The 26,726-nt window shown below is 56.1% G+C and overlaps 3 protein-coding genes across 11 annotated transcripts in view; 2 read left to right on the plus strand and 1 right to left on the minus strand.

Moving 5' to 3' along the window:
- Col1a1 (collagen type I alpha 1 chain) overlaps nt 1-25,712 on the plus strand; it is a 33,120-nt gene extending 7,408 nt beyond the window's left edge. For 2 of the 5 annotated variants that reach the window (XM_015495489.2, XM_048789164.1), the window contains exons 24-51: nt 99-152; nt 244-342; nt 1,030-1,083; nt 1,298-1,351; nt 1,445-1,498; nt 1,599-1,652; nt 2,097-2,141; nt 2,240-2,338; nt 2,536-2,643; nt 3,089-3,196; nt 3,402-3,455; nt 3,602-3,655; nt 3,878-3,985; nt 4,074-4,127; nt 4,237-4,290; nt 4,415-4,576; nt 4,679-4,786; nt 4,936-5,043; nt 5,146-5,199; nt 5,301-5,408; nt 5,731-5,784; nt 5,899-6,006; nt 6,379-6,432; nt 6,769-6,876; nt 6,970-7,249; nt 7,358-7,548; nt 7,964-8,206; nt 8,331-8,754. In XM_015495489.2, coding sequence (XP_015350975.1) covers nt 99-152; nt 244-342; nt 1,030-1,083; nt 1,298-1,351; nt 1,445-1,498; nt 1,599-1,652; nt 2,097-2,141; nt 2,240-2,338; nt 2,536-2,643; nt 3,089-3,196; nt 3,402-3,455; nt 3,602-3,655; nt 3,878-3,985; nt 4,074-4,127; nt 4,237-4,290; nt 4,415-4,576; nt 4,679-4,786; nt 4,936-5,043; nt 5,146-5,199; nt 5,301-5,408; nt 5,731-5,784; nt 5,899-6,006; nt 6,379-6,432; nt 6,769-6,876; nt 6,970-7,249; nt 7,358-7,548; nt 7,964-8,206; nt 8,331-8,477 — 2,778 coding nt within the window. In that variant the 3' untranslated portion in view covers nt 8,478-8,754. Of the gene's footprint in view, nt 1-98; nt 153-243; nt 343-1,029; nt 1,084-1,297; nt 1,352-1,444; nt 1,499-1,598; nt 1,653-2,096; nt 2,142-2,239; nt 2,339-2,535; nt 2,644-3,088; nt 3,197-3,401; nt 3,456-3,601; nt 3,656-3,877; nt 3,986-4,073; nt 4,128-4,236; nt 4,291-4,414; nt 4,577-4,678; nt 4,787-4,935; nt 5,044-5,145; nt 5,200-5,300; nt 5,409-5,730; nt 5,785-5,898; nt 6,007-6,378; nt 6,433-6,768; nt 6,877-6,969; nt 7,250-7,357; nt 7,549-7,963; nt 8,207-8,330; nt 8,755-18,495; nt 18,502-20,571; nt 20,584-25,698 lie in introns of those variants that run through there. The other 3 variants (XM_048789165.1, XM_048789166.1, XM_015495490.2) reach the window with 3 other exon arrangements.
- Nucleotides 14,006-25,966, minus strand: Sgca (sarcoglycan alpha). 5 transcript variants are annotated; one of them, XM_015495491.2, is made up of 11 exons: nt 25,891-25,909; nt 25,592-25,651; nt 24,730-24,849; nt 24,484-24,638; nt 24,204-24,276; nt 23,622-23,820; nt 22,959-23,121; nt 21,340-21,548; nt 21,059-21,085; nt 16,955-17,147; nt 16,516-16,660 (listed from the first exon to the last, which is right to left on the minus strand). In XM_015495491.2, the coding sequence occupies exons 2-10, from the start codon at nt 25,626-25,628 to the stop codon at nt 16,967-16,969; spliced, it is 1,164 nt and encodes a 387-aa protein (XP_015350977.1). In that variant the 5' UTR covers nt 25,629-25,651; nt 25,891-25,909; the 3' UTR covers nt 16,516-16,660; nt 16,955-16,966. The 5 variants fall into 5 exon arrangements, with proteins under 5 accessions (XP_015350978.1, XP_048645128.1, XP_015350977.1 ...); XM_015495492.2 differs by lacking the exons at nt 16,516-16,660; nt 25,891-25,909 and adding an exon at nt 14,006-14,871 and having other exon boundaries at nt 25,592-25,721; XM_048789171.1 differs by lacking the exons at nt 16,516-16,660; nt 25,891-25,909 and adding an exon at nt 14,878-16,261 and having other exon boundaries at nt 25,592-25,721.
- LOC107150460 (spermatid-specific linker histone H1-like protein) lies at nt 19,960-20,448 on the plus strand. Its single transcript, XM_048787174.1, has one exon. It carries the CDS (start codon nt 19,960-19,962, stop codon nt 20,446-20,448), a length of 489 nt encoding a protein of 162 aa, XP_048643131.1.
- Nucleotides 25,967-26,726: the final 760 nt, after the last annotated feature.

Below are 26,726 nucleotides of genomic sequence, written 5' to 3' on the forward strand. Positions count from 1 at the left end.
GCCTTCTATAGGGTCTGGGAGGAGCACTCTGGAGGAGCCCCCCTGGCCGGCTCTTGGTGTCCTTCCTCCCACCATTCACACCTCTGCTTTCCCACTAGGGTCTGACTGGAAGCCCTGGCAGCCCTGGTCCTGATGGCAAAACTGGCCCCCCTGTAAGTATGCCACCCCTGAGGCCTCTACCCATCTCCAGCCTCCCGTCTGCCTCCGTTCTGTCCTCAACACCACCATGTTTCCCACCCTCAGGGTCCCGCTGGTCAAGATGGTCGTCCTGGACCCCCAGGTCCCCCTGGTGCCCGTGGTCAGGCTGGTGTGATGGGATTCCCTGGACCTAAAGGTGCTGCTGTAAGTATTCAGTGCCAGGGACAGACACACCCCAGAGGCAAGAGCCTTGGACTCTAGGCCCAACTCTGATGACTTGCTGTGTGACGTAGAGTGACTCATCCTGGCACCTCGAGCATTGCTCTGCCCCTGGAAATAAGTATCATTGGTGCCTTCGCTCCACAGAAAGCATGGTCCTTTTATGATAGTGGCCCCAAAATTTGATCTTTTGGGGGGTTCATAAGGAGATCCCAGAGGAGATAAAAGCCCTTTGCAGTTCAGATCACGGCAAGCATATAACAGGGAGAAGGAAAGCAAGGGGGAAAAGGAGGGGACTGAGAGGGCATCTTGGGGAGTGGCAGGGAGCTAAGGGACCAAGCACTAAAAACCAGCAAAGCACTCCCCAGGGGACCGCCACCTGTGAACAGAGCCTGCCTGTTGGCCTTTTCAAAAAGAAAACCCCTTAGAAAAGGATTATAGATGCATGTCTATAATCCCAGTGGCTCATGAGGCTGAAGCAGGAGGATCACAAGTTCAAAGCCAGCCTCAGCAATTTAGTAAGGCCCTAAGCAACTTAGCAAGACCCTGTCTCTAAATAAAAGATAAAAAGGGCTGGGGATGTGGCTCAGTGGTTAAGCACCCCTGAGTTCAATCCCTGATACAAAAAAGTTTCCCCTCCTTGGGCCTCAACTCTGACCCCCTTCTGCACAGGGAGAACCTGGCAAAGCTGGAGAGCGTGGTGTTCCTGGACCCCCTGGCGCTGTTGTAAGTCTCTCCTTTCAGTCTCTAGCTCCTTCCCATCCCTGCCCCTCCCCGCAGGAGGGACACAGAAGTCTGTACCCGCAGCCAGTCACCTGGCTGATCTATGAGCCCCTAGGGAGACTGCTGTGTCTGGGAGCCCCAGGCCCCGCCCACTGCCCACTGCCCACTACACCCTTTCCGGCTGCTGCCACCTGAGTTCTTCACCTTCTCCCCACAGGGTCCTGCTGGCAAAGATGGAGAAGCAGGAGCTCAGGGACCCCCCGGCCCTGCTGTAAGTGTCCCTGACTGGGAGGCCTAGGGATAGGGAAAGGAGACCCCTCCTCTTCTCGGCCTTCCCATGACCACAGTGTTCCCTCCATGACAGGGTCCCGCTGGTGAGAGAGGTGAACAAGGTCCTGCTGGCTCCCCTGGATTCCAGGTGAGGCCACATGGTGGTAAAAGGGATTTGGTGAGGGGGGCCTCCTTGTTCTTTTCCAGACTCTAAACCTTCTTCTTCCCTCTCTATTTCCCACTTACAGGGTCTCCCTGGCCCCGCTGGTCCTCCCGGTGAAGCAGGCAAACCTGGTGAACAGGTAAGTAGTAGCAACTGGCCAGAGGTATGAGGAATGCAGGAAATACAGAGGAATAGGCCACAGCCCCTAGCTAAATTAGATGACCAGAGGCTAGAGGGATTAAGGGTAAATACCCAAAAGGACTTCCTATCTTGAAGGGAGCTACACAGAGGGATGTGGGTGCTATATGATATAGTCTATAAGGAGCTGCATGGCTCCTAGGCTGGGTGACATTTTTAATGAGTTGCTGGAACACTCTGGCTTTCCCTCAAGCCTTCTGATTGCCATTCTGGGAAGAAGGGAGGTCTTTGACAAATCTTGGGGAAACTCCCAGTTCCATACTGAGAAGTTCATCTCTACTCAAGGGCCCCAAGGGCCAGCCTCCAGGAACAGGGACAGGAGTTCTTTCTTGTGGGGAGAACCCTAGTGGGTTGTGCTCACTGTCACTCTCCCTCTCTCCCTCAGGGTGTTCCTGGAGATCTTGGTGCCCCTGGTCCCTCTGGAGCAAGAGTAAGTAGACTCTCTCTCCCTGCTCCTGCCTCCATGCGCTGGGCCTGGGCTGGGCCTGTCTCTGGAGCAGCCATCTCATGGCCTTCCTTCCCCTCTAGGGCGAGAGAGGTTTCCCTGGTGAGCGTGGTGTGCAAGGTCCCCCTGGTCCTGCTGGTCCTCGTGGGTCCAACGGTGCTCCTGGCAACGATGGTGCCAAGGTGAGGGCAGGGTGACACTGGGATATGGGAGTGGGGGTGCTGCACTCAGCCTCCAGCCTCAGCTCTGAGTCTTTCCTCTTAGCTGACGCCTGTCTTTGGCCTTAGGACCAAGTCTGGGAGATGTCAAGAGGGGCTCAGGGCTTGTGACCCATTTTGGGGCACTGGGTCTCACTCCAGTCTTCTTGGTTGTCATTTAGGGTGATGCTGGTGCTCCTGGAGCTCCCGGAAGCCAGGGTGCCCCTGGTCTTCAGGGAATGCCTGGCGAACGTGGTGCAGCTGGTCTTCCAGGCCCCAAGGGAGACAGAGTAAGTTCAGCTTCCACTTCCCGTGAGCCTCCTGGCTCCCGTCTCTCCTCCTGCTTTGGATCCCTCAGCATCTCTCCTTCTCCTGGGGTCTTTCCCTCTTGCCCTTAATTCTCCCTCCTTCCCCTCTCTCTCCTTTACTGGCAAATCCTCTGACTTCAATCCTGTCCCTTTTCCCCATGAGTCACTATAGTGATGACAGGTGGGACATGTCCTTGATGGAGGCCTCCTTATTCATCCCCTGAGTGAGTCAGGGGCCTCTTCACCTACGTTCTGCCCACATCCACAGACAGGCCCTCCCCGCCCCCCAGAATGAATCTTGTATCCTCAGCACGGGCAGAGTGGTGCAGAGCTGGCTAGGGCCTCTCAGGGCTCCCGGACAAAAGCAGAATGCTACACGTACCTCCTGGCCCCACACTGGAAGTCTCAGGCTTTTCCCTGTCTTTAGGGTGATGCTGGTCCCAAAGGTGCTGATGGTTCTCCTGGCAAAGATGGCGTCCGTGGTCTGACTGGCCCCATTGGTCCTCCTGGTCCCGCTGGTGCTCCTGGTGACAAGGTGAGTGGCCACCTCTTCCTCTTCTTTCCTAACACACCTTCCCCAGCAAGCCTGGGCAGGGCTCTGAGGGGTAGGCAGGTCCTGCTGTACCAAGTGAGTGGCCTAGGAAGCTGGAGGGACCAGTGGGGGGAGGCTCTCCTGGGCTCCTCTGCCGGGAGCACTCTGTATGGCCCCTGACCATGAGCTTCTTGTCTTTGCCTCTCAGGGTGAAACTGGTCCCAGCGGCCCTGCTGGCCCCACCGGAGCCCGTGGCGCCCCTGTAAGTACAGAAGCACCTGTTAAGACCCGTGCTCAGCCCTCTGCCATCTGCCTTCTTTTTGTCCCTCTTCACGGTCCCCTCCCTTTTCTACTTTCCACCTTTCCCCACGTTGTGACATCTTTCCCATTCGCCTCCTTTCCTTCCAGGGAGATCGTGGTGAACCTGGTCCCCCTGGTCCTGCTGGCTTCGCTGGCCCCCCTGTGAGTATCAAGATCCCCTTCATTCCCTATCACCAACTGGGACATGGATCATGGGACCCTGGGTGACTGAATGAGGACAGAGAGTCCGAGGAGAAAGGTGGAGAGGGATCATCTCCCGCCCAAGCATCTCCCTGCTCTCGTCGCTGTCCCCGCCAGCCCAGAGGCCCTCCCTGCCCCGCTGTGGCTGTATCTTCTCCGCTCACTGCTCTCTCTCTTCCCTAGGGTGCTGATGGTCAACCTGGTGCTAAAGGTGAACCTGGAGATGCTGGTGCTAAAGGCGATGCCGGTCCTCCTGGCCCTGCTGGACCCGCTGGGCCCCCCGGCCCCATTGTGAGTACCTTACACCCTGCTAGTGAAGCTGCCAGCAGCCTTGGACCCGAGGCTGGCGTGGACCTCACACCTCTGCTCTTTCTTGCAGGGTAACGTTGGTGCTCCTGGACCCAAAGGTGCTCGCGGCAGCGCGGGTCCCCCTGTGAGTATCACCAGCCTCTCCACGGAGCCTCCCCAGAGCCAGTGTTCCGAGGGGGCTGGGCCAGGTGAGGTGACAGTTCTCCTGACTGTGCTGTGTTCTTTCTTACCAGGGTGCTACTGGTTTCCCTGGTGCTGCTGGCCGAGTCGGTCCCCCTGGCCCCTCTGTGAGTATCCGTGTGGAGCCGGGGCGGCAGGGGCACTCTGTCAGGAGGATGGCGGGCTCCACTGAGGCCTCTCTGATGCTTCAGAAGTCACAGGAGTCTGACAGCCCCTCCTGTCCTCATCCAGGGAAATGCTGGACCCCCTGGTCCTCCTGGCCCTGCTGGCAAAGAAGGCGGCAAAGGTCCCCGTGGTGAGACTGGTCCCGCTGGACGTCCTGGTGAAGTTGGTCCCCCTGGTCCCCCTGGCCCTGCTGGTGAAAAAGGATCCCCTGGTGCTGACGGACCTGCTGTGAGTGCCAGCTAAGAATTCTGAGGCTCTGGGGCGTGTCCAGAGCTGGGGAGTGGACCCTGTGTCTCCGTGAGGCACCTCACCCACCTCTGCCTCCCACAGGGTGCTCCTGGTACCCCTGGACCTCAGGGTATTGCTGGACAGCGTGGTGTGGTTGGTCTGCCTGGTCAAAGAGGAGAAAGAGGCTTCCCTGGTCTTCCTGGCCCCTCGGTAAGTGCCCCCTCATCTTAGAGTCCTCAAGAACCATCCTAGGACTTGAAGGGTACTGGGTAGGGGTGGGGACCAAGGAAGACAGATCTGACAGAGATGGTCTCAGCCCCCACACCCTGTCTCTGGCCTGACTCTTTCCTTTCTCTTAGGGTGAGCCCGGCAAACAAGGTCCTTCTGGAGCAAGTGGTGAACGTGGCCCCCCTGGCCCCATGGGACCCCCTGGATTAGCTGGACCCCCTGGTGAATCTGGACGTGAGGTGAGCAGTCCCTAGCCTCTGAGCCAGTGTCCACAGCAGGGCCTGTGGGTCTGTCCTGAGCTTTCTTCCTGGTGGACTCACCTCTCTCCCCTTTCTCTTCAGGGAGCTCCTGGTGCTGAAGGATCCCCTGGTCGAGATGGCTCTCCTGGCCCCAAGGTAAGAGAGCTGCAGCCCTGCCTGCCGCCCCTGCCACTGACCCGCCCAGCCTGGCCCCTTCAGCTGGGACTGGGCCACATGCCCCTGCTCTCCCCTCCTAGGGTGACCGTGGTGAGACTGGCCCTGCTGGACCCCCTGGTGCTCCTGGTGCTCCTGGTGCTCCCGGCCCCGTTGGCCCTGCTGGCAAGAGTGGCGATCGTGGTGAGACTGTAAGTAGCTGGGCTCAGCTCAGGCCAGGGCCTTCCAGGCCTGGGGATAGACAGCTCCCTTCCTTGGGCTGCGGGAAGAGAGGTCTTGTAAGATGTCTAGGCCCCCAGCCTCCCTGGAAAAACTGACCTCGAGACCCCTCTCCAGACAAGACCCCCGTCTCCCCCGAGGAATGGGGTTTACCCCAGCTCACACGAAGCCTGGCTCTGGGGAGGTTCGTCTGGGAGTCAAGAGAGAGAGCCACAGTGGAGGGACCCAGCTGAGGGGAGGTCTCAGCCTCGGCATCTCCTGGCCAGCATCTAATGCTCTCTCTGCTCTCCCCAGGGTCCTGCTGGTCCTGCTGGTCCCATCGGCCCCGCTGGTGCCCGTGGTCCCGCTGTAAGTACCATGACAACCCCCATGCCCTCCGTACCCTCGCCCGGATATGGACAATGCCCTCACTGAGCACCAACAGAACTTCCACCTGACGGCCTGGCCCCTCCTCTCTCCTAGGGACCTCAAGGCCCCCGTGGTGACAAGGGTGAGACAGGCGAACAGGGCGACAGAGGCATAAAGGGTCACCGTGGCTTCTCCGGTCTCCAGGGTCCTCCTGGCCCTCCTGTGAGTATGCACAACGGCCCCCACCCCCAGTCCCCCGCTGCCTTTGCACCTCCTCTGTCATCTGCCCAGGCTGTACTGAGTGATGGGAGCCAGGAAACCTGTGCCCCACTCTCTCCCTCTGGATAGACATTCTGTTACCTCCCTAGTGAGGACTCAAGTTTGAAGATTTGGGGCATTTCCAAGTAGCTTCCCGGAGGGAGAGAGGTGCACAGAGAGGGATTGTGGGAGAGGTCTCAGCATACGGGGACAGCCTGGGGCTAGACTTCCAGAATGCGGAAGGGGCTGCCCACACTGCCCCTCACCTCCCCAGCCACACACCAGGTGGCCTGTGATCCACGCGGGGCCCGAACCTCCCTTGCTTCTACCTTTCAGGGCTCTCCTGGTGAACAAGGTCCCTCTGGAGCTTCTGGTCCTGCTGGTCCTCGTGTAAGTCATGCTTTTCATTTCCTCCGCCTGGAACCCCAGTCCAGGCTCACCTCGGGGCCCTTTGCCAGGGACATAGGCATCCCTGAGTTCCCCAGGGACAAGGAATGGGGGAGGGAAAAGGATCCTGAAAGTCTTCTCCCCACTGCTCACTCCGTCCCCCACATATTGTCTCCTGGCACAGCCGTGGAAACCAGTGAGGCTGCTGCTTAGGGTCAGAGGTGAGACTGGCCCTGTGAGCCACGGGAATCAGAGCCAGCAGGGACAGTGGCGGGCTTCTTGGTGGGGTGGCCCTGGGCTCTCCAGCCGGTTTTCTGCAATGGTTTTCTCCCCCTCCAGGGTCCCCCCGGCTCTGCTGGTTCTCCTGGCAAAGATGGACTCAACGGTCTTCCAGGCCCAATTGGTCCCCCTGGACCTCGCGGTCGCACTGGTGATGCTGGTCCTGTTGTAAGTAGCCCCACCCTCTCTGCCTCATGGTTCTCCAGCCCCAAGAGTCCCCGGACACACTGGTAACGGCTGATCTCCTCTGTTTCTGTGCAGGGTCCCCCCGGCCCTCCTGGACCCCCTGGTCCCCCTGGTCCTCCCAGCGGTGGTTTTGACTTCAGCTTCATGCCCCAGCCACCTCAAGAGAAGGCTGGTGATGGCCGCTACTACCGGGCTGATGATGCCAATGTGGTCCGTGACCGTGATCTTGAAGTGGACACAACCCTCAAGAGCCTGAGCCAGCAGATCGAGAACATCCGCAGCCCTGAAGGCAGCCGCAAGAACCCTGCCCGCACCTGCCGGGACCTCAAGATGTGCCACTCTGACTGGAAGAGCGGTGAGAGCCCCGGCTGCCCATTATCTCTGTCTCCTGCCATCTGTGTCCCACCTCCCATATGTTACTGGCCACCCACCTCCCCTAACTATTTGTCCTGCCCCACTGCAGGAGAGTACTGGATTGACCCCAACCAAGGCTGCAACCTGGATGCCATTAAGGTCTTCTGCAACATGGAGACAGGTGAGACCTGTGTGTACCCCACCCAGCCCACCGTGGCCCAGAAGAACTGGTACATCAGCAACAACCACAAGGAAAAGAGGCATGTCTGGTTCGGCGAGAGCATGACCGGTGGATTCCAGGTGCGTGAGCTGGACCCTAGAACCACTTTCAGGAGATGGGCTAGCCAAGTTAGGAGGGAGAAATCCTGGAGTGGACAAAGTCTTCCCCAGGGGCAAGTGACACCCTTCTTGACAGAAAAGTTAGTTGGACTGGGTGCCATGTTGCACACCTATAATCCCAGAGACTCAGGAGGCTGAGGCAGGAGGATTCTAAGTTTGAGAGCAGCCTGGGGAATTAGCAAGACCCTGAGTCATAATTAAATTTTTTAAAAAGGGCTGGGGGTATCACTCTTGGGTTCAATCCCTAGTTCTCAAGGGTAGGAGGATGGAGGGAGTTAGTTGGGAATACTCTGGGAAAAGACTCAGGAGCAGGGAGGCCAGGGACTAGAGGCCCCCATGTGGTCACTCACTCTTCACTCTCTCTCCTGCCCCACAGTTCGAGTATGGCAGCGAGGGCTCCGACCCTGCTGATGTGGCCATCCAACTGACCTTCCTGCGCCTGATGTCCACGGAGGCCTCCCAGAACATCACCTACCACTGCAAGAACAGCGTGGCCTACATGGACCAGCAGACTGGCAACCTCAAGAAGTCCCTGCTCCTCCAGGGCTCCAACGAGATCGAACTCCGGGGCGAGGGCAACAGCCGCTTCACCTACAGCACCATCTATGACGGCTGCACGGTAAGACCCCAGGCTCTGGCAGGGCCCCGCCCCTTTGGGCCTTGACTTTGGGGGCAGGGTGGCTCCCCTCCGTCCATTGTCCCCATGTGTAATGGCCCTCTCCCTTTACCTCCCCTCACTCCAGAGTCACACCGGAGCCTGGGGCAAGACAATCATCGAATACAAAACCACCAAGACCTCCCGCCTGCCCATCATCGATGTGGCCCCCTTGGACATTGGCGCCCCAGACCAGGAATTCGGCATGGACATTGGCCCTGCCTGCTTCGTGTAAACTCCCTCCACTCCAACCTGGCTCCCTCCCACCCAGCCCACTTTCTCCCCATTCTGGAAACAGACAAACAACCCAAACTGAAATCCCTCCAAAATTCAAAAAATGGGAGACAATTTCACATGGACTTTGGAAAATATTTTTTTTCCTTTGCATTCATCTCTCAAACTTAGTTTTTATCTTTGACCAACTGAACATGACCAAAAACCAAAAGTGCATTCAACCTTACCAAAGGGAAAAAAAAAAAAAAGAATAAATAAATAAGTTTTTAAAAAAGGAAGCTTGGTCCACTTGCTTGAAGACCCATGTGGGGGTAAGTCCTTTTCTGCCCATTGGGCTTATGATACCCCAAGGCTGCCCTTTCTACTCCTTTCTCCACCCCATCTTGGGGCCTCTCTTCCACTGCTCCCCATATCCAGGTCTCCCCCAAAGACACAGAAAACAATGCATTGTCTACCCAGCAACCAAAGGCAATGCGGAAACATCTAAGTGGCCCTGAGCCCCCAGCCCATTTCTCCCACCCAGCACCCCCAAACCCTGGGGGGACCTGGGGTTCTCAGACTGCCAAAGGAACCTTACCCTCTGGCATCCCCTGTCCCCTGCAGCACGCCCCACTTTGTTTTCAAGGGGGCCATGCGGGGGGGAGCCCCTAGCCCCTCACTGGGTTTGGAGGAGAGTCAGGCAGGGCCACAACAGAACAGAGACATCATGCCAATCTCCCCACGCATGCGCGCAGGGCTGGGTGGGAGAGATTGTTCTGTTCCTTGTAACTGTGTTGCTGAAAGACTACCTCGTTCTTGTCTTTGTGTCACCGGGGCAACTGTGTGGGGACAGGGATGGGGGCAGGGCGGCAGCAGCTCCCCATTTTATATCAAAGGTGCTACATCTATGTGATGGGGTGGGGTGGGGAAGGAATCTCTGGTGCTATAGAAGTTGAGATGCCTCCTAGACCAGCAAATATTCCTTTGGCTCAGTCTTTTTTAATTCTTTGTTCTCATTCTTTTTCTTTTCCTTTTCTTTTTTTGTGGATGGGGACTCATGTGAATTTTTTTTTTTCTGACGGTGCTATTTAACATGGAGGGAGAGAGCGCCAGGCTCCAGCCTGCTCCCTCTCGCCTTCTCTCCACTGGCTTCTGGGTCTGCCGCTCTCTGACCTGTCCCTCCTCTGAAACCCTCCCCCTTCTGCAGCCGTGCCCCATCCTCCCCACCTCTCCACTGGTCTGTCCTGCATCCGGGTTTCAGAGCACAACTTCCCAAAGCACAAAACAGTTTTTCCCAATAGGGTGGGAGGAAGCAAGGGAGGAAATGAGACTCTGTACCTATTTTGTATGTGTATAATAATTTGAGATGTTTTTAATTATTTTGATTGCTGGAATAAAGCATGTGGAAATGACCCAAACACCTCAGCAGTGGTCTCCTAATTTCCTCCCTGGGAGCTGGGGGAGGGGGTGGCCTGGGGGAGGGGGTGGAGTGGGTGGGCCCATCTCCCATCCCCTGCCCTTACTCTCCGCCCACTCCTGCTACATCCTGCCCTTCACCCTCCTCTCTTGCCTTTCTCCTGCCTTAAGCCTTTTTCTTTCCTCTTGTATTTCTCTCTCTCTTGCAATCTTCTTTGCAGGTTTCCAATTCCTCTTCTTCCCTGCAATGCTGAACAGGTAGCCTACATAGGTCAGCGACACACGCACATGTGCACGTGTGCACGCGCACACACACACACACACACACACACAAGCACACGCCCCTTCAGATCCTGGGTCGCACGGCCTCATGCCCACCCTCCCATGAACACCCATCTGCTTTCTACACTGTGGGCGGGCTGCGGGGCTGGGCTGAAGGAGGTGCTGCCTGTGGGTTCTAGGAGGGGGAGAGACATGGGACTGCTGAGGGGGACCTGGGAGCCCCTCTGCACACCCTTTCCCTGGACAAACAGAAAAGGGACATCTGGCCTCTACCCCCTCTTCACGCCAAGGAGCCAGCAGTTCAGCACAGGAAGGGGTCTGCCGAGCCTGCTAGGACACCTGGGAGGGGACAGTGGGAAAGGAAGGCTCTTGCTTGCTCTCCTGGGGGTCTTGGAGAGTCTCAGTTAAGACTCCTGCAGGTGTTACCCCCCAGGACAGTGTAGGGCCCTCTTGGTTTTCTGCATGCCCAGAATGCAAGATGGTAGGGAGCTGGCAGCCTGTGGAGGTGCCCGGCCCTGCCTCTGGCCCTTTTCTTCCTCTCTCTCTCTCTCTCTCTCTCTGCTTTCCCCAAATTCTTGCTTTCTCTTCCTCCTTCTCCTTCCTCCCTTCTCTTTTCCCTCACCTCTGCCTGCCCCTGGCTGCCCTTGCCTTACAACCTGAAGGGAAGGTGGCCGGCCAGCTCCCGCATCTCGGGGAATAGGGACAGTGGCGTGTGATCATTGGGGAGCAGAGAATCCAGAGAGTCGGAAGCCTGCAGCAAACAGGATGTCCAGAGATGGGGAGACAGGGAGATGACAGCTGCCCCCACCCCCGCCCAACATCCCAGAGCCCAAACCTCAAAGGAAAGAGAAGGCTGACCTGTGCACCTCCCTCAGGTCTATGGAGAGAGGCACAAGTCCTCAGAGGCCATCCATTGGCAATGCCAATACTGTGTCTGTCATTGAGTATCCATGGCCATTAATGATGGCCTTTAATAATTCATCATTAGCACCTCTACTATAGAAGAACAGTGTAAAAACGAAATTAAAAATACGGCCTATAAATGAAGCCTTACTCACATACAAAATATCCAGAGGTGCATGGGTCCTACTGATCAGTTTATCGATGCATTTGCTTGGTGATGTCGGTCTGCCTGACACGCTGCCCAGGCAACCCCACCTAACTAAACCTTTGGTGCCCACGACTCTTGCTGTCCAGGCTCCATCCCCATCTGGCCCCATGGGGATCTGAAAGCTTCCTGAGCTCAACATCCAAGACTCTACCTGGCCAGTACCTACCTGAACAGGATCACTGTCTCCTCCACAGCCCACATCTGTCACACAAGCCAGAAAGGGTGACCACGATTCCCACATATGCACCCACTACCCGTTTTATGGCTTTTCTTTGCCTGACATGATGTTCCTTCTCTCTGTTTGCTCCAAGCCAGGTTCAAATGTCCCATTGTCCCTGCCCATTCCCCTGTCCACTCCAGGCTGAGATTGGCCCTCTGAGCTCCCAGAGGCTGCTTCCACATCCATGTCACCACATCCCACCCTGTTCTCCCCAGGCCAGAGGCCAGGTCCCTGTGCATAGTCTGTAGATATTAGGGAGAAGGAATAGTAAGAATGTGAGAGAGGCGCCCCTTACCTGTGCGCAGGCGTACTAAGTGTGAGAAAGAGCAGTGAAAACCGCCCGGGGCAGGGGAGCCGAAGGCAATGACAGACAGGTCCTCTACCTGGGCAGTGCCATAGAGTAGCCGGGAACCCCTGGGCTACCAAGCATTTGAAATGTGACTAGTGACTGAGGGATGCAATTCTTACTTTTATTAACTGTCATTAATATAAGTAACTCTGTGGGTTGGTGACTACTGTGTCAGGCAGCATAGCTCTGAGAGAGTGACCGTGCCTCTCGCCTACATGCCTGCAAATCTACTTGTGGATGTGTTATTGCGTGTGTGTACCTGTGTGTACCCATCTGTGGGCTGTAGAGGTGGCAGGCCCGCGTGGCAGTGCCCCACCTTGCGACCTCATGTCTGTGTCACGTGGTATAGGGATGGTGTGTGGTTTCAGTGTGTGTTCAGGACAGAAGGGGAGGGGGACAATGGAGCCATTGTACCACACTGCCAACTCAAGCCCTCCTTTCCGCTGACATCACAGCTGCCCTAAATACAGCTGCCAGACCCTGTCTGGGGACCCTCACTGTGTCCTGCATGGTGGCATGGTGCCTGCTCTCAGCTCTGCTCCGCAGGATTTGCCTTGGTCCTCTCTGTGAGCAGGAAAACTAAGTTCCTATGGCTAACTTTTCAGTCAAATCCAGATGGAAAACTCTAGAAAAGGAGGAGCCTTCAGTTGAATTTTTTATTTTCACCACTGTCCTGGAACCCTGGGTCCCTTCGGAGGCCTGATCCCATCCATCTCCTGGCAGGATTTTCTATATCCGGAATCTGGTAGGTTTTCCCTCTTTTTTCCTCCCCGCAGCATCTCACCCCTTAGTTTTCCAGGTCCTCTGACTTTCCTAGACATTGGAGCTCTTGACGGGGAGGAGGGGTGGGGGGAGGGCTGACTCGCTGGAGTGTGGAAGCCTTGGCATGGGGGTGGGGGCTGCATGTGGGACAACGTGGGGCTGTTCACAAAACCAATACCCACTTGGGGAGGCCTGAGCAATGATGTGAGGGGGTGAGGCAGGTGCCTCTGGGGGTCCCTACTTGGGTCTCCTGGTAGGTGCCCATGAATGGGAATGTGCCTCGCTCTGCCCACCCACAGGTGTCCTATCCATGGCATGAGGTCCCACACATGTGTGGAGGGGTGTGTGGTGGAGAGGTATGCGGGGGGGGGTCTGTACACAATGAGGGCAGCTTTGTCGCATGTGGGGCAGTGGAGGAGATGCCATGTGAGCTGTGGAAGGCATGGGTCATAGCATTTGGGACATATGTGTCCATAGGCATAGGAGGGTCCTCCTGTGTGAAGAAGGATAGACGGGATATGAGTAGGGAGGGTGTGGGGAGATGAGGAGAGGGTGAGTGTGGGGACAGACTATCACCTTGAAGTCCCAGCACCAGTGGGAGCTCTGGTGCTAGTGAGAAGCCGTGTCTCTGTGGCCCTCTGGGTGTGTGCTCTGGAAGGTACCAAGTTGGGCTGGGGGGCATGTGGATGGCCCAAGAGGCAAGACCCGGGGAAGAGGGCTGGCCTTTATCTGGGAAGGTGACAGATCCTTAGACCCTTGGAAATTACAACACTGAGCAGAGGCTGTGCGAGACCAAGCCAGGGAGGAGATGAGTTTGATACCCACGGGTGCAGGAAAAATTGGTATTCTCCTCGCATAGGACCATGAGGGACCAAGAAGAAGAGCTACTGAAAGAGAAGGGCAGAGAAGCAAGGAAGGGGACAATGGTGAGCGGAGGTTGGGGCTCAGTGGTAGTAGTGAGTGCCCTTGTCTAGCACGGGTGAGGCACTGGGCTCAAGCCTCAGCACCGCACACAAATAAATTAATTAAGTAAGTAAGTAAATAAAGGCACTGTGTCCATCCATAAAGTAAAAAAATTATAAAAAAAGGAGGACGATGAAGGTCATTGTCAGGACCCAAGCATATTCTAGAGCAAGGAGGCTAACATCCAAGTTCTAGGGGACTCACTTCTGTGGGACAAACTCTTTCACTCCCCACCAGGGTTCCCCGGATGCAAGCAGGAGGGCTGAGTGAGCAGGTTCAATAGAAAGCATGACTGAGTTCTGAGCCGGAGTCGATCTGGAGCAGAGATAAAGTAATCTGGAGTCATGGAACCTGCACTTTCCCCTAAAAATAGAATGTGAGCCACACATGTCATTTTTTATTTCCTAGTGGCCACGTTAAAAAAATAAAAAAAAGAAACAAGCAAAATTACTTTTAATATTGTTTTTTATTGAGCCCAGTATCTCCCCAAATATAATTTCTTCCTTCTACTTAACAGCACCTCTTTAGTTTGGACCGGGCACATTTCAAGTGGGCAGGACAGCGCCACACCACATAGCAGTTCTGTACCAAGGAGGGTGCGAATTTAGGCGTCCGCCCTAATTCACAGGGAGAAGCTGAACTTTTCAGAAGGCCTAGGTGGACATGGAGTCCATTTAGCCTGGGTCTTAAGGGAGGCAGGGAGACCTCAAGGACAGCTGGCCTTGGAGAGACTGCAGAGGGCTTGTGTATAATCAGGTCCCCAACTCCTGGGAGCCATGAGGGTGCCCTTGTCCTCATGAAGTCCCCCAACAGCTCAAGGCAGGTATGATCATTGTTTCATGAGTGAACAAGGTGTGGCAAAGCCCCATCCAGTCCTGCTCAGGGGAAGTGTGCCTCCAGGGGCTGAGGCCTACTGTAGGTGGTGTGTCCACAGGTCTGGCCCATTGAAGGGGCTGAGGAAATGTGGAGAGTCAGGCCACGTGTCGTCAGGCCCAGCCAACAGTGGGACTGGAGATGGGAAGCAGAGTGTGGGGCTGTCTGGGGGTGGAGGTGGGGCTTGGGGGCAGTTGCCCCTCTGCCAGGGTTTGTGGGGAGTGGGGTGTGACTGTGGTAGACTCTTGCCCTTCTGGGAGGGGCTGGCAGCGCAGCACTGAGTGTGACTGAGTCTTCCCTGTGCGCCGCTGGGCAGCTGGCTGTCGCGTGTGTGTGCCTGGGCACGGCTCTCCGTCCTCTGCAGTCACGCCATCCTCCGGCTACTTGTCTGGGCCACTTCCTCTCAGGCAGGCGGCCAGACTCCCGTGTGCTCCTTGGAGCTGAGCGGGGAGGAAGGTGCTGCCAAGACCCCAAGACCAGGCCGGGGAAACAGGGGGCGGGGAGCTGGCCTCGCATTCCCCCATCCCTGGCCAGCACAGGAAGAGCACAGAGGAGGCCCAAGGTCTGCCTGCCGCTGGGGCCAGACGGTGACTGGGGAGACTGCAGCCCCCTCCTCAGGGGGCCAGGGCGGGAGGGAGCCAGCCCAGGCAGCAGGCTGGCTGCTCCAAGCCTCTGGTCTGAGCAGATTCCCTGCAACTCCTGAGCTCTCCATCAGATGATGGGCCCAGGGGAAACAGAGGCGCCCTGGTCTGTCTGGGTTTGCGCCTAGTTCTTAAGGAGGCTGTTCCTTCTCTCTGGGCAAAGGGCTGAGCATAGTTCTCAGTTTTCTTATCTATAAAACGGATGTAATGATCCAGGAATCTCAATCTAAAGCCTCTCCTCCCCCACCCCCAGTGCCCCATGGCCATTAGCTAGTTAATGAATGCACTGAGCACTGAGTCCATAAGCATTCATTGAGGCTGGCAGAGGCACAGAGCTGGCGCAGTGTGTGCCCCCATGTGGGTAGAGGGGGCACCTAGAGCCATCTGTCAGCAAGCACTCATTGAGCACACACAGAGCGAAGCAGGGAGCCCACGGGGGCATCTCTCAGAGAGCAAGGAGGACTGTGAGGGGGCCCCAAGGCCAAAGGCAGGCTGGGAGGCCTCTTTGAGAACATGCCGTTAGGGCAGAGACCAGAACTGCAGCCTTTAGGGAGGTGTTGGGGTGAAGGAATGCTGGCGTTCCCCAGCAGAGAAAGGGTGAGGCGGGCCAGGGTGCTGGGTGCCAGGCCCTGGCTGGATTCTCTTGCAGTTGCCACCTAGAGAAGCCTGAGCCATTGTCCCTGCTCTTCTGCTTTATCTGGGTCACCTCTCCGGTTTGATCTCAGACCTGCCCTCACATGGGAGTGGTAAAACTTGAGACTGGAGGAGGCACAGATGGCAGTGAGCTGGCCCACTTTGGTTGTAGCCACCTGGAAAAATAACCTCGGGCCCCTGCACAGCCAGCTGAGCTCTCCCAGGCTCCTGGGGAAAAGGCACTCTGTGGCACTCAACTCAACGAGTATTCTAAGCTGTGCAGATTCTCTTGTCCTTTCTCTGGAGGTGCCACCAGGAGGGGAGCCCTCAAGCCTGGGGCATTCTGTCCTGCCTCCTAACCTCTCTCCATTTCTAGATTGGCTTCTCTCTCGACACAACCTACAAAGGGACCCCCTCCAAGGGACTGTGACAGGTGTTAACTAAGTTTCCAGATCAGAGCTGAGATCTTCTGCTTGGCGAGCCCCTCAGTCCTCCAGCCGCTTGCTTTGGGACCTTGGGTCAATCACTTCCTCTCCATAGTTCTCAGTTTTCTTATCTATAAAACGGATGTAATGATCCAGGAATCTCTCATTGTCAGGTTCATATGAGGGCTGCATATAGCAGCAGATCCTTCCCTCTTCCTGAAAATCTGAGCAAACAGCAAAATGCTAGGAGCCCAGAGTTGGCTGGCAGCCTCCGGGGACTCCCAGAAGGTCAAAAGGGAAATGTAGACAGTGAGGACCTTGGGAGGCTGTTAGGAGGAGGCTGCTGGGAGGAGGCTGTGGGGAAAAGCATGCTGGCAGCATCAGATGAGCAGGGCAGCAGGCATTTTATTCTGGGGGTCCTGACTCCAAACACCCTTAGCCCTCCCCACCTCATCCCTCTGCTTGTTCAGAGCCTGGGGTCCAACTGGGCCAGGAGCAAGAATCAGCCAGTGGGAGGGGTCTGCAGCTCTCTGAGTGGAGAGAAAAGGGAGTCTGAGATCAGGGCTGGAATCGGAAGCAGGGGAGACAGTCAGGAGGACAGAGAGAGACAAACCCCGGTTTGGGTCGCCTGCTTCCCCACCTTGACCTCTGACCCTGAGTGCTCAGCAGCAGCGGGAGGTATAACCTTGACCCTGCTGAGCGCCCCCTGCCACGAACTGGCTGGTCTCTGGGCCCTGCCTTAGCCCTGACCTCATCACCCCATCTTTGAGACAGAGGCCATCTTGTTTCCAGAAACGAGGCTGGCGCTGCCCGGCTGGACCTACCTGGCAGAGTGCTCAGTGCTGGTCCAGGATGAGGGGCACCTGGGCGCTGTCCACGCGGGGAGGCAGCCGCTGGCCCGTGCGCACGTTGAACATGGGCAGGGTGGAGAGAGGCCGGGGCACCTCGCGGCTGGCTGCCATCTGCCGCAGCTCCTCTGTGTTCCCGTGGATGGTGTAATGGTGGACCATCTGGATGCTGGAGACATGGGCAAGGAGTCACTGTCAGGGTTAGTCCCCCAGGGCCTGGCACTGCCTCTGAGCCACCCTGCAGGCTGCCCCACCACTTCTTGGTGGGGAGTGGGAAGGGGGCTTACACAGCATGTGGGATCAGGGAACAAACAGGAAATTCCATGATGTCTGTTTGTGCCCAGTGATGGGCGCACAGGCTCTGGGTGCCGACAGTCTGAACTCAAAGCTGTGTGTGCCTGGCAAGTTGTTTAACCACACTGTGCCTCAGTTTCTCCAACAGTAAACTGGGATAATAATGCCCACCCTCTAAATTGTTCTGAAGATTAAATGAGATTGTGTCTCAGTGGTAGATAATGAGACACAGGCTTAAATACATCCACAGTGGATATATATTTGCAGAGGCCAGTGTTTTCTAGGCTTTATATTGTTTTGGCTTTTTAGTTGTTTGTTTTTTTTTAATGTTGTTATATTTTATTTTATTTTCCATACTGGAAATTGAACCTGTGGGTACACTGACACTGAACTACATCCTGAGTCCTTTTTATTTTTTATTTTGAGACAGGGTCTCGCTCAGTTGCTTAGGGACTTGTTACATGGCTGAGACTGGCCTCAAATTTGTAATCCTCGTGCCTCAGCCTCCTGAGTTACTGGTATTGCAGGTGTGCTCTGCCAAGCCTGACTGCATTCTGCTCTTGTATTCTGATGACTCCTGGTCCCTTCTAGCACTCAGCTCCTTCTCTCAGTACTCATTCCAAACACAGATCTTCTAACCGTCTCCCTTCCCTCCTGTCTCTTTGTCCGTCTGGTAAACCTACCGTCTCCCTGGCTTTCTCTCACTTCCTACTTTTGCCAACCTGTCTCCCTTCCCGGAACACCTTCCCCATGTCCTGCTGAGACACGGGCATCTCATCACTTGGCTCCTCAGGCTGCCCAGCGTGGTGACATTTCCCCGGACTACCTGGTTTCCTGCTGGTTCAGAGCAGGGACTTCTCATTCTAAACAATAAGAATTGATTTTCTTAAGGGTGGCTGGGGTCCTGGGCAGGCTGAAGCGAAACCTCACTTGCCACCAAGTTACTGATCAGGTGGGGGAGGGAAAATCGTCCCCAGCCCTGTTTTAGTTTCAGTGAGGGCCCCAGTTAGAGCCTGAGAGGTTACAGAAACGTGTGCCACCTCACACAGAATGGGCCACAGTCCCCAGGGGGGAGTGGGACCCAGTCAGGGGAAGAAGTGCTGTCTAAGGCCAGGGGAAGGTTAAGGTGAGCTCTTGAGTCTGGAATTTGGCAAATGGAGTTCTCCAAAACACAATTTTCCATTCCTGAGCAAGGAGAGGCTGAGGGGAGAGAGCAAGACAAGACGTGTGTGGGTGCTGAGGTAGAGAGCCACTTAGTGACGCTCCTTACTCTGGCAACACACAGGTGGAAAAATATTCTGGGGATATTTTCTTAGAGCCAAAGCAGATGCCAGGCCCCTCGGTGCCTTCCCCCCCAGGCCTTCCACATCAGCACTAGAACAGAGGGACGTGTAGACCGGCATTCACACACGTGGCCCGAGGTCTCACCCAGCTGACACGTGACCCTGTATGCTGTGCATCCGGCACAGTGTCTTTGGGGCCTGGAGGAATTTGTTACCAGTTAAATCTGATAGAGGTGAAAAATAGGCCGCAGAATCACAATTTGTGGATAATTTGGAAAAATGGCAGACATTGAACAAAGCGGAAAAATGGAATTTTGTGGAAATAAATCAGCACAAAACCCAAGATGATAAAGGCTAATATCACACTTGGCAAAATTGGTTATTGATTCCAGATTGACCAGGGAAGCAGATTTCCCCGACAATATCAGAGCTACATAATTGACCCAAAGCAGAAAGCAAAGAAAAGACGGGTCACAAGACAAAATCACAACAGAGACAATTAATCAAATTTGGCACCACCATCACCACCCCCCGCCACCAAAACTGAGGAATGAAATCCTCCCTGTGAAATTTATATGGAAAATCATTGATCTCAACTACCGGGTTGGGGGGGAGTCTGTAAAATAACAATGAACACAGAAAATAAAAGCAAAGCCCTTTGACTGCTTTGCATAGAAAGTTGTTTGAGGAATAAAATCGACTTACATAGATCAAGGATTTTCATTTCTGCTTACACTGGAAAGCACATTCCCCATAAAAATTATGTTGGTATAATTCTGATGTTTAAATGTTTGTATTCTCCCGACTCAGAGGAACAAAGACCCAGTGAGCAGAGATGGTGAGATCAAGCCGGTGGTTTAAAGCTGAGGGCTGAGGACACCCTGCAGTCCTCTCGGGCACAGGTACATAAGCGTGCAAATCTGGGCTGGACCCTTCCATGTGGTCCCCAGAAGACACAGCCCTCACCCACAGGGCACCTGGAATGTCAAATACCCACACTTCAGGCTCTCCTCCTGTCTACCCTGCCCAGGAGGGAACTATGGGGCCACTGTGACCTCTGCAGGATTCTGGTGGCCTCACAATGCCTCCCTGAGGTCACCACAGAGATAAACCCACCACCCCCTGACCCCACAGCACAAGACTGCGGAGGCCAACCGTGGGTGATCATCCTTGGTCCTCCTTCTAGCCACCCAGGGCAAGGTGAAGCCAAAGCCCTTCAAGAAAGCCTCTGAGGAGAACAGGAGCCAGGACACAGCTCACCCACCATCGAGAGCGGCACAGTGGAGACTTCCAGCCGCCACCCTGGAGGTCCCTGCACCTAGCTCCCTTCAGCCATCCCAGGGAGAGATGCAGAAAGTCACCTTGCTGCAGTCCCCATCCGTACCCTCGGCTTCAAACGCTGCCATGGGTGGAGGCCAGCAGGCCAGCGCATCAGGAGCCCCTAACAAGAGTGAGAACGCACACTGCACCTCCCCCAAAGGCCACCGGAAGCTCAGCATGTCCAAGGTGATCATGAGGGCTATGGCAGAAAAGGGGACACGCCGTCGCGTATCCCTGGCGGCTCTGAAGAAGGCTGTCACCAACAACGGCTACAACATGGCCCACAACATCTGGCGTTTCAAGCGTGAGCTCAAGAAGCTGGTGGACAACGGCATGCTCCAGCGGGTGACCGGCAGGGGAACCTCGGGCTCCTTCCGCCTGGGCAAGAAGCGGGCCTCCAAGCTTAAGGCCAAGAGACGGCAGCAGCAGCGGCGGCGGCGGCGGCGGCGGCCGGGGCACGGCAGATCTGGGCAGCGCCAGTCTGGGCAGCGCAGGTCGCTACTGGGCTCCAAACAGGGCCACAAGCGGCTTTTCAAAGGGGTTCGCAGGGTGGCCAAATGCCGCCGCCATTAACAGGGCAGGCCAGCCAAGCAGGCAGGAGTGCCCGGTGCCACAGGCTCAGGGCAGTGAGAATAAAAAGGAATCCCAACTTACTCCTCTCTGGCCTCCTGGACTCTCTGGGGCTCAGGGAGCAAGAGGGGAAGAGGGCTGGGGTTTGGGAAGGAGGGGCAAAGCTGTGTAGGGGGACCAGGGACAAAATGAGATGGATTGGGGAAGGACAGGCAGAACCGAAAGCGTCCATAGCTGTCACAGTTGCATCTAGTTCCTTGCACGGGGAGAATCTGAGGCTAGAAAGACTGATGGAGTGATTGTGTAGTGGAGTGCAGCCTGGAGAGTGTGTGTGTGTGTGTGTGTGCGCGCCCACCTGAGAGATTCTCAAGCACTTTCCCCAGGACAGTAACAGGTCCCCCTGCCCTTTGTTATAGCAGACTCTTCTATGACCAGAAATAATGCCAGATCAGGCCCAGCACCCACTCAGCCTGGGGCCAGGGCTCCAAGGTCAAGGGCAACCCCCTCCATCTCAAGAGTAATCTAGTTTGTCTCTGTTGCTTATGGAGGTTGGGGAGCCCAATGGGACAGTCAAGGGGGGTTCCCACCCAGCCCCCAGCTTTCTCCTACTTACTCAGAGGTGGCCAGGTCTCTCTTCAATCTGTGGAAGAATAAGGGAGAGGGTTAGTCCTGCTCTGAGCTCACCCCTGGTGTCCCCAGGGCTGCAATGTGGGTGTTCATCATAATCTGGTCCCAGGCTAGGCAGGCCTAGAGTCCCAGCTGCCCAGAAAGGGGCCCCTCACTCTTCCTCTAGCTCAGAACCTCACTCTTTGAGAGGGTCCCACACAGCCCAAGAGCCACAGGGGCCCCTTGGATGTGAGTGCCACCCTGCCCTCCATTTTTCCCCACACTCACCGTCCTTCTCGCCGGCAACACATGACATAGGCCAGCAGCAAGGTAAGCAGAAGGGCCACCAGCAAAGGCAGCAGGAGAGTGACCAGGAAATCTGCCAGGAACTCTTGGGCTGTGGCCTCCGTAGGTGGACAGAAGAATGGGTCATACTCCAGAATTCCGTCGCCTGGGGTGGTCACCTCATCCACCGGCTCTGGCACTGACTTATCCACCTGCACAGAGAGCCCACAGCTGACCCAGGAGCTGCTGGCTGGACATAGCAACCTCCAGGGGACAGGTCAGAGGTTACAGGGCTCTACTCTATATGCCCCTATGCAACCACAAGGATTCTTCCAGCCTGCTGCTCCTAGCTCATGTGACTAGCAGGACAAACACTTGACCAGGAGACGAGAGGCCAATGCTAGGAGAAGTAGGATTATACAATGGTTAGCGTCCAGTTCTAGGGTCTGACTGCCTGGGTTTGAATCCTGACTCAGTCTGGTGGTTCACTGGGGAGGTTTGCCTCTGTTCCTGGGTTCCTCATCTGTAAACTCAGAGTGATCACAGTGTACCTGCCTCCCGGGGTAACAGGCTGAATCATGCTTAGTGTACAATGCCCAGCACACACTGAGTGCTCAGATGTCATCAATGACAAGTCCCTGATTGTGGGACCATGAATGAGTCCCTGTCTATTGGTCCACTCCCAGGAACAGAGAGCACCAGTGGTTTCTAGCCTGAATTGGCATCTCTAGGGACCCTTAACATGCCAAAGCACTGTAGTGAGCCTCCCTGGTTTATTACTTGGAAACTCTCTGCTTCTGTTGCAGGTGTGTATGCAAAGAGGCACCTCAGAGGGAAGCAGACAAAGCTGTCACACAGAAGCTCTCAGTGGGCAAAGGGTTTGGGGACTCCCCTGTGGGGAGTCATTACTGGATTTAGCTTTTGGGCTGGGCAGATCTGGACACTAGGAGCTGGAGACTCCAGATGTGGATCGTAGACTCTGTCGCTCTCTTGTGGCAGAAGGTAGAACTTCAGGGTGTGTGTGTGTGTGTGTGTGTGTGTGTGTGTGTGTTTGTGTGGTGTGAACAAGACAGAGCACAAACTAAAGTTGAGACTGAGACCAGGGATATACAATACACACCGAGCTGGAGAAGTCAGAAAGGCTGGAGTGAGAAGCAGCAGGAATGGAGGGAGAAACTTGAGGGGACCATGCCCCAGCCCCAGGCCTGGAGCTAGTTCACTGCTTACCTGGGTGCAGGATCATTGGGATTAATGGAGCACCTTTCTTAACAGACATTTGGGAAGGCTTGTGAAACCTTGTTAATTGGTGAACACTTTAGGCCCCCTGGTTTTTCTACACTAGATCTCCTCTTTACCTCAAATCAAAGGGGTTATTCTTTCATCCATATAGGTACTCAAATCCCTAAGAAGCTATCATCTAGGCAAATGATGAGCTTCTGTGTCTTGAGCATGATAACTCCAGGATAGTTTGCATTTGTCTAAGAGGAGAGACAGTGTAAGATACCTGGCACAGAGTTGGCATGCAGGGGAATCCAGCAAGAGGGAGCTATCTCTTCTTGATTTAGCAGAAGCTTGGTTTTAACCACCTGAATAAAAATGGAAATAAATGACCCACTCCTCACCAGGGACACATTGCACCAGTCAACACGGAAGTGAGGTGCCAGGTTGTCGTAGCAGGATAGAAGTGGAGGCTGGCCCTGGGCACAGCGGGCGTGGCTGTCAGGGGAGGCAACCATCTTCAGGCAGGTAGAGAAGGGTGAGGCAGAGCCCACCTTGATGTACACCCTGGGCACAAGTGAAAGCCAAAGTCAGCAGAGTGGTGGTGGGGGGGGCACCTGGGCACCACTCTGCTGGGGGTGTTGAAGCTGACCTGATTGTAGGCTGGGACCTGGGGATGGGATGGAGGGTGGGGCAGAAGCATGGTGCAGCTGGGGCCCAGCAGGAGAGGTCCCAGCCTCCTCTCCCTGAGATCTGGGGTAACGGTGACAGGACATAGAGCACCCCACTCTATTCCCCCAGGGATGTTCTTGGATGGACCTGCAGGAAGTGCAGGATTCAGGGTAACTGGGGTTTAGGCCCACGAAGGACAAGAAGGAAGCAAGGGTTGGCTGGAGGGGAGTGGATGGCCGTGTGACTCCAGGAGGAGATGGACGGACATGGCGAGGATGTGTAGTGGGGACAAAGACCTACCTGGAAATTAGGGGGAGTCCCTGCTTCATGCCCATCACCCTGATCCCAAGTGGACAGCCTGTCCTTTAGGAAGCCCTGCTGGACTGCACACTGACCCTTCCTTCCGGCCCTCAATGGGAAGAGGGACACGGCCCCCACGGTCTAAGGCAGAAGTGATGTTGAGCAGCTGCAGCTCCCCGGGCTCCCAGAGCCCTGCCAAGGCTGTGAGGAAGCGGTGGGCAGGCGTCGAGGGCAGCACCTCCTCCACATCATGGCTACGCACCAGGAACTCAGCTTGGTAAGGCAGCCGGGGGCCTGGGAAGCCAGGTGAACACTTTAGGCTGCCCTAGCCCCCGGTTCTGCACCCCCACATCTTTCCCAAGCCTCCCCTAAGCTCCTTCCCACATCCCCACACACGCCTTCCTGCCCCCAGCACCCTGAACCTCATAGGTGCCAAACGCCCTGGCCCGACCCCCATGGCCTCAATGACTCACCCAGCCTCACCGTCTGTGGGCAGCGTGGACAATAGCACCGCCTGAGACTGGACCCCCAGCCAGCACTCATTCCCTGAAAGCTACCAATGTCACATCCTTCCTGGCCCCCCACTCTCTCCTACTGTCCAAGCCTCTCCCTTCCACAACCACCACTCCTCCCAGGAGGTTCCTCAAGACTGGCATTAGCTGGGAAGCTGACCATACCTTCCGGGTCCCCAATCAGCAGCACCAGCCTCTGCCGAGTGGTATCAAAGCTGTCCCGGTTGTAGGCTGTGACCTGGGGGGTAGAAAGGGGGATGTGGGGTTAATCGGGGACCATGGCACAGCTGGGCCTGGCAGAGAAGACTGATAAGGAAACTCAGTTAGAGGTAATAGAAATTCTATGTCAGTGACCATGAAGGAACTCAATTCCTGTGGGTAAGGCTGCCCCTAGGAGGCCAAGGTGACCCGCCCCCCGGGAGGTTCTGGGGGTCCCTGCTGGCACCTCGATGACCTGGCGCCCACGATCTTCTGGGGTGGCGGTACCATAGAGGAAGCCAGGGTTGTAGGGGCTGCGCTGGGTGTAGCGGAGCCACCGGGGCAGATCTGGGTGTCCCTGCAGGTGGGCGTGGTAGGTGATGCGGACGGTGGGCGGGACAGCTGGTGGAGGAAAGAAGAGGGGATTGGATGCCTGACCAGAGCCCAGGGCCAGGCACCCCCCAGCCCGTCAGGTGCCCACCAGGTCTCTCACCGATGTGCTCCGGAAGACGCAGGAAGGTGGCATGATCCAGTGTGTGCACAAAGACACGACCCACCAGCGGGTGAAGTGTGGTCTGCTGGGCCTCCGTGCCCCCCAGTCCTGCCAGGAGACCTGAGGGCACCCCACAAACCCCAAACACACGGATGGCCTCAGTCCTGTCAGAGCATAAGCTCCATTCCCCACCAAGCCCTTGCCTCTGCTGTCTCTGAGCAAAGGAAGACGTGTTGGATTGACGGGAGGGCTCCCCCCTCAACAATCTAGGCCCCTGTTGGGGTTGCAGTGGGCAGGGACTAGTGTTTGACTGGGAGGGGTATGTGGGGTGCATCTGTTAATGACACTTGGAAATGAACCCCATGCTGAATGTCTAGGAGGCTGGTAGGGACAGTGGGATGAAGGAGCCTTCAAAGGAGCCATCTGGAACCCCGAACCCCCACCTGCCTTCCCTAATATGCAGGGAAGATCAGGGCTTACACTAGAGGCCATGGGAAATCTAACAAAGAGGACATGCCTCAGCTGCCCTACCCTCCCTCTTAGGGCCAAATTTAGCCTGGGCCTGGAAGAAGCGGTAGCCCAGCCAGCCCATTAAAGGGCCCATGCATGACCCTATGGCCTCTGCACTCAGGCCCACCTCAGCCCCCGGACAACTTCAGGCCTCAGACCTCCCAGGCCCTACACCCCGGAGCCAGCTCCCAGCCCCTGGATACTGGCCTGCCTTGATGCCAGCACCCCAGAGCCCTTCAGGCCCTACCTTGCCCTCCACAGATCCTCCCCTAAGGACCCCCATTCTTCCATCTCATCATCCGAAAACCCACCCTTCATCCTGGACCTCCCCCTGAGAAAGTCCCCAACTTGCCCACAAGGAGAGGAATCCAGATTAGTGCTGCTACCATGGCTGCCCCAGGCTGGCTGGCCCCTGTGAGTGACAGAGACAGAGGCAGGGAGAAGAGGAGGGAGGGAGAGAGGGAAAGAGGGAGGGAGGGGGGAGGGACGAAGGGAGGTGGCCCAGAGCAGCTGGGTCCCAGCCTCAGCCTCGGGGGCCCTCCCCATTACCACCTAGAGCAGGCACTGAATCTAGGGTGGACACCCTCCTCACAGTGTCCTTCCAGTCGGTAGCCCCCTCCCCGTAGCCACAGTGATTTCTAAACCACCCACCTGCCTACTTGAGATCTTCTAAAATCCTAGTGGCCCCCATTGTTCTTGAGTTCCTAGTAGCTTTCAGGTCCATCCTGTCTAAATCTCTCCACTACACTATAGACACACACACACACACACACACACACACACAGGCTCCTCCAGGGAATTTCTGCCTGAAATTCCCTCCCTCCCTCCACCTCACCATCCAAACCAGCCAACTTTGGCTCAATGCACGAGTTCCCTCCTCTCTGAGGCAAGGTTCCCCTTAGCTCCTGTGTGCATCCCTGTGTCCAATCCAAGGTCACAGCTGGGGTGATATGGGTGCTCTGGGCTCCTAGGGGACTGTGATCACTGTGCTTTCCTATCCCTGACCTGACACAGGTCTGAGCAACTAGTATGTGTAAGGGACAGGGTGACAGCTTTCTAAACAGCAAATGGAAGTGTCTGTTCACCCTGTGCTCATTTCCTGGCCAAGCATCCCCAGTGTGGAGGTCTGGGAGGAGCAAGCTTTGCATGGAGCCTGTCTCTGAGCAGAGGAGGCGCCCTCTCTGGTTCATGCAGCTGGGGCTACCTGAATGGGCTTGGAGGCATGCTTGTCTGGGCATATGCCCCACCTTGAGGCTCCCCGAGATGTGGCCTTGAGTGAGTCACTTGCCCTCTTAGGCCTCTGTCCACAAGTACAAGCCTGCATGAATAGTGCTCGCCTCTCAGCGTCATTGTGGAACTTCTGCATGATCATGTTTGCAGCACATCTGTGACACCGGATCTACCAGGTACCAGCTGCCGAAGAGGCAGAGCTGAGCAAAGTCCAGGCTGTGTGACACTTGCACACAAAGTCAGGAGAGCTGAACTGC

This window comes from Marmota marmota, unplaced genomic scaffold (assembly GCF_001458135.2).
Source record: "Marmota marmota marmota unplaced genomic scaffold, marMar, whole genome shotgun sequence".
Taxonomy (NCBI): Eukaryota; Metazoa; Chordata; class Mammalia; order Rodentia; family Sciuridae; genus Marmota; species Marmota marmota.

Bases quoted from the DNA above. Each gene is read 5' to 3' on its own strand.
- LOC107150460 (XM_048787174.1), top strand. From the start codon at position 19,960: ATGGGTGGAGGCCAGCAGGCCAGCGCATCAGGAGCCCCTAACAAGAGT.
- Sgca (XM_015495492.2), bottom strand. From the start codon at position 25,628: ATGGTAGCAGCACTAATCTGGATTCCTCTCCTTGTGG. The intron at 23,821-24,203 runs GTATGGTCAGCT...CTGGCTTCCCAG, and splicing joins GCTGATTGGGGACCCGGAAG to GCCCCCGGCTGCCTTACCAA. The intron at 21,549-22,958 runs GTGAGGAGTGGG...CTCTCTGTGCAG, and splicing joins ACTGGTGCAATGTGTCCCTG to GTGGATAAGTCAGTGCCAGA.